General features: G+C 51.9%; 1 protein-coding gene across 1 annotated transcript; it reads left to right on the top strand.

The window, feature by feature from the left end:
• Nucleotides 1-2,349: 2,349 nt before the first annotated feature.
• On the top strand, nt 2,350-5,701 carry LOC107179208 (lipopolysaccharide-binding protein-like). Its single transcript, XM_015535559.2, has 5 exons — nt 2,350-2,519; nt 3,171-3,285; nt 4,119-4,247; nt 4,663-4,818; nt 5,597-5,701. The coding sequence occupies exons 1-5, from the start codon at nt 2,396-2,398 to the stop codon at nt 5,622-5,624; spliced, it is 552 nt and encodes a 183-aa protein (XP_015391045.1). The 5' UTR covers nt 2,350-2,395; the 3' UTR covers nt 5,625-5,701.

The raw sequence follows: 5,701 nt of genomic DNA, 5'->3' as shown, positions 1-5,701 counted from the left end.
ACGTAAACAGGCAGACCCATGCAAGCTCACACACGCACGCATGCACACACACACACTCGTATACAACCACACACGTGTGGACATGCATGCACACACACACGCACATACGCTTTTGCTTGCTCCGAGCCCCGAGAGCCTCCGGAAGTCTGCACGAGGCAGAGGGAGAACATTACGTGGTAGAATATGAGATGCAGGTTTACCTGGACAGGACCAAGTCTTCAACCGACCGTGATGGAAGGGTTTGAATCAGGACTGAGATGTCATGAAAGGAGCTCCCTCCCCCCGCCGCCCCCCCCGCCCCCCCCCTGTGCAGGGCAAAAGGGGGATTTAACACAACATAGGGATTGTCAATTACAGGGAAATGAAAACTCTTGCGTGTTCATACTTGACCAAGGCGCTTCCAGAGGAGATTCTGCCCGTGTGTGCTCCTCGTTCTCCATCACTCTCTCCCCTCCCCACACACCCCTAACCCTTTGCTTTCCCACAGTTCCTTGTGCTTTCTGGAATGCACAGTGCTGCCTCAGGCTTCCGTGCTCCGGCTGGTGCTGTTCCCTCTGTCCAGGATACCTTTCCACCCTGTGGCCGTCTGCCAGACTCCTGCGGGTATTACTTCGAAACCCAAGCCAAGCACTGTCTCCTGTCTTGATTGCTCCCTCTCTGGGCTCCCACGGGCCCTGGAATAGAAGCCGTCGAAGCACCTTCGGTGTCTCCTAGCACTTCCCACAGTGGAATTTTATGTTGATTCGACTGGAAGGAGATAGGAGCCGGGAAGATGCAAAAGAGGGTCGAGAGCCAGGCTGCTCGCTGTACATCTTGTTACGTTGATTGACTGTTGAGCCATGTGAAGGTACTTCTTATTTGAAGAAAATTAAACATACAAGACAAGGCAATAAACGGATTGATCGTGCTGCTGTGTAGAACACTACTCTACAAGCAAAAGGAGGGAAGTATTGCCACATAAAATAACACGGATTAATCTCAAAAACGGAATGCTGTATGGCAGAAGCCGGTTACCACAGTCAGTATGCACACTGCATGGTTCCACTCACACGAAGTTCTAGAACAGACAAAATGAATGGATGGTCACAGGAAGCAGGCCAGGGGTTTTCTGGGAAAAGAGGGGGGATCAGCGATTGGCTGCTAAGAAACACGAGGGAGGGGCGCCTGGGTGGCTCAGTCGGTTAAGCGGCCGACTTCAGCTCAGGTCACAATCTCGCGGTCCGTGAGTTCGAGCCCCGCATCGGGCTCTGGGCTGATGGCTCAGAGCCTGGAGCCTGCTTCCGATTCTGTGTCTCCCTCTCTCTCTGCCCCTCCCCCGTTCATGCTCTGTCTCTCTCTGTCTCAAAAATAAATAAAACGTTAAAAAAAAAAAAAAAAAAAAAAAGAAACACGAGGGAAATTCCCAGGGTGATGCAAATGTTTTTATCCTGACCGTGATGTGATCACACCGGTAAATACCTGCGTCAAAACTCATGGAACTCTACACTTAAAATGTCCGTGTTTTATTGCATACAAATCATATCTTAATAAAGTTGCTTTAACGCAATGTAGGCAAGGGGCACCTGGGTGGCTCAGTCGGTTAAGCATCTGACTCTTGATTTCAGCTCAGGTCAGGATCTCACGCTCCGTGGGTGCGAGTCCCACGACTGGCTGTGCGCTGACAGCACGGAGCCTGCTTGGGCTTCTCGCTCTCTCTCCCTCTCCCTGCCCCTCCCCTGCTTGTGTTGCCTCTCTCTCTCTCTCTCTCTCCCTCTCTCTTTCTCAAAATAAATAAAGATATAAATATACGTTAAAATTAAAAACAAAAACAATAAAAAACAAGAGAAAATTTACAACTGTCTGGAGCCTAGAGTCGCAGAATCCATCTGTCATACGTGTGGCCTGACTTGAGATCATCTTGCAAGACGTCAGCGGGGAGAACGCGGGGGGCCCGTGGAGCCAGAGCACAGGCCTGGCGGGCTAAGGCAGTGGAAGGTCTGGTTGGAGAGGCGCGCCAGAGCCAAACAACGGGGCGTTGACATTTCAGTCTGTAAATAACGGAGAATGAATGGAGGTGTTCATCACGAGAGAGGTGTGGCAGGAAGGCTCCTCTGGCAGCACTGGGCAGGAGAGTTTAGAAGAGGAAGAGGGTGGGGGTTGTGGTCCCACTTCCGCTACCCTTAGGCCAGAAATAAACCTCAAACGATTCCACAGGCGACTTTCTCCCCGTCTCAAGTTGCTAAAAACGGGACTGGCCCAAAGCCTTGAACTTTCCCCGTCTTCTCTTCCAGCTGGCTCAGTTCCTCCTCTGGCCCCTGGCTTTATAAGCACCTCAGTTCTGCTGTCACCTTCAATAAGGGAGGCTCCTACGGAGAGAGCCTGACCAACCTCTGCCCAGGACGTTGCTGAAAACTGGATGATGGCCAGGCCGTCCTCTGTGGTGTTGGCCCTGTTGCTGCTGGCGGAGGTCTCTGGGTTTGCAGAAGGGGCGTCTAATCCTGGGTTCGTGGCCAGAATCACCAGAAAAGGCCTGGACTACGGTAAGGGGCTCGGCCATCCCTCTGGTGCGGCTGTTGCCCACCAGAGTGGTGTCGCAACCAGGACAAGGGATCTTAGAAACCTTGGGTATGTCACTCTCTGGGCTTCAGTTTCCTCATCTTGAATAGCGGAGGCTAAGGGTGGGGCTAGACCGGCATTTTCCCCAGGGGAGCCAGCGGACTGTTCTGGAATTGCTGGGACACACGGTAAAATGTGGATTCCGAAGATCCGCCTACTACCGACGGAAGCGAGGCCTGGGAATCTGCATGGGTAACACAGGGTCCAGGCGATAGTGAAAAACCCGGAGGTTTGACTACACTGCAGTAACTCATTCCTCAAAAGCTCCCACGGTATTGTATCATTGCTTCCACGACCTTGTTGAATGAATAGATAACAATTGCCACTTACCTGGCACTTGGAATTCATGATCTAATTTCATTCTCAGGCGTAGGGTGGTATCATTGTTATTACCATTTTACGGGTGGGGGGAAGCGAGTCTCAAGGAATTCAAGGGGCTTGCTTGGGAGCACACCAATAGTAAATGACAAGTCCTACATTCAATCCCAGGCCGTGTGATTTCAAAGCCCAGGCATCCGACTGCTACACTTGGCTGCCTCCCAGGGAATGAGCTGACTCCCCCCATTTCCCCTCAGCCCACCGCTATGGAATAGCCACCCTGAAGAAGGAGCTGTCCACGATCAAGTTGCCTGATTTCTCAGGAAGCTTCAAAGTCGGTTGGATTAAAAGCGTGAGCTATGAGTTTTACAGGTGAGGTCTCCATTCTCCACTGCAGGGGCAGCGGAGGAAGAAGAATGGGGGCCTAGGTTCACGGGGTGGGAGGAAATAAACATGGAATCATCACTTGGGTTAAAGGCAAAAGGATCACGGCCAGCTCTTGTGGGGCTTCTGGAAGGTTCTATATGTTTCTTGAATCATCAGGATGGGAAGGAGAGCCTTAGAAACCATTTATGAGCCCCGCGAGGTCAGTCCTATAGAAAGTACCCCTAGATTTTTGTTCTGCCAGAGACCCCCAGGTACTCTCCTGATTGCCCAGATGAGGGATCAGGCCATGCCACTTAAAGGTCAATAGCCCTTCCCACAGCCCTACAGTATCCTTGCATCTGGTTTTCGCAGTGAGATACTTTTTAGTTTGTTAACACATCCAGATCTGCCATCAACTGGGAGTTCTTCAAGGACAAGGGCTGAGCTGTGAATCTCTGTGTCTCCTGTGCCTAGAACCGGGTCTCACAGAACAGGGTCTCAATGGATGTTGGTTGAGTGAACTAATGAGTGTTGATTTGACAAGAGCCACGAACTCAAATGGCCACAGGGAGGGGGTATGTACCGGGTAGGGTGACTGTATCCATCACGGACCAGCCGAAAAAGCAGAATCCACACGAGGAACTTCGATGGAGGGAATCTAATATAGGGAACTTTCTCCAAGGTGTTAAAAGAACCGAAGAGCCAAGTAGAGGATAGTGAAGCAGTCAGAAATTCATAAAACCAGCGAATCACTAACAACCCTAGAGCCGAGAGCCTCGTGTGGAGGACTAATGGGCACCTGGCTTTTCTGGGTTTGATAGTCTGCCTTCCTTCTCCAGACTGAAGATCCATCGCTTCGAGCTCAGGAACTCGGATTTGAGACTACGCCCAACGCACGGGATCACAGCCTCCTTGTCCAATAACTACGTGGCTGTCAGCGGGAACTGGAAGGTGAAAAAGGCTTTCATGTGAGTGGATTTGGGTGAGACTTGGGCAAGGGCAGGGCCTCCCACTCTGGGCTTCCATTTCTGGGTTCTTAACCCGTCTAGGAAGGACCCAGATATGACTATCCTTAAGCCTCTATTTTATCATCTGTAGAATGGGGTCAATATTAACCCATCTCATAGATGCAGTTGTGGACTTAATAACAGAGCAGATGTAAGGCATTTAGCAGCGTGCCTGCCTGGCACACAGCAGATGTTCAATAAATGCTCGCTGTTTTAGCTCATGACAGAGTAGAGGCTCAGTTAGGATACACAGCTAGTTAGTGGGGAACTGGGGACTGGTCTAGTTAGTGGGGAACTGGGGACTGGTCTGCATTCTATTGGCTTCTCTTCCTACAGGGGACCGATCACACATTTGCTTCCCATTTCTCCCAATCAGCACCCTCGATGGTACTTTCGACGTGCGCGTGGATGGCATTTCCATCTCGGTTTCCCTGAACTTGGGCAAGGACCAGTCTGGACGACCCACTGCCTCTGTGGCCCACTGCAGCAACTCCATTGGCCACGTCAGCATCGACATTTCTGGATCTCTAAGGTAAGAGACTCCACATGCTTGCTGGAGATTCTCGGAGACGCCTCGACATCCGGCCCACCCAGGGATGCTCCCAGTGGGGCATAAGAGCAAGATTTAAGGTTCATCAAGATCAGAGGTCAGTGAACCTGCAGGCCGATCCAGTCTGCCTCGTGTTTTTGTAAATAAAGCCATGGGCACTCAGCCACACTCACTTACTCCCATGTCGTCTACAACTGCTTTAGCGCTGCAAGGGCAGAGTTGAGTCGTTGCAACGAGACCGTGTGGCCCGCGATGCCAAAAATGTGCACTATCTGGCCCTTTAAGAAGGAGTCTGCCGGCACCTGGGCAAGAGGGCCTTTAATGGCAACCCAGGATTCCAAAGTGACTTGCCCGGAGGAGATGCTCAGTGAACATCGAATGAATAATGCCAGTCCCCAGATGACTGCCTTCCCTCCGCTGGGGTTGTCACTGCATCGCCCAGATCCTGGCAGGACACAGGGCCTAACTGATAAGAATCTGATGAAGAGAATCTTAACTGGAGTGTGGACAGGGCTCAGGGGTGTTCAACAAGGGGTGTTGAAACTCCTGGAGACCGACGACAGTAGGGAGCTGTTACCACCCCTAGGGGTGAAGGTGAAAGGGGAGGGAAGGGTGTTGCCAGAGCCTAGAAAGAGCTGGAACCTTGGAGAAGGGGCCCTGGGGCAGGTATACTCACACACCCTGTCCCTGTGGCACAGCAGGGACACACCCGGTAAATACCCTAACCCCTCGCTCATTCCTGCCTGCGCCCCCTCATCAGCCAGACAGCAGGGGAGCCTGAGGGATGAATCTCCAGAGGCCAGCCCCCAGGACACAGAGGAGAGCAGAAGGGAACTGGCAAGGGAGCGGTGGCAAACAGAATGAA

The sequence above is a fragment of the Panthera tigris genome, chromosome A3 (assembly GCF_018350195.1).
Source record: "Panthera tigris isolate Pti1 chromosome A3, P.tigris_Pti1_mat1.1, whole genome shotgun sequence".
NCBI classification, from domain to species: Eukaryota; Metazoa; Chordata; class Mammalia; order Carnivora; family Felidae; genus Panthera; species Panthera tigris.
The sequence above is the reverse complement of the archived record's forward strand: the minus strand, read 5'-3'. Positions and strand labels throughout refer to the sequence as shown.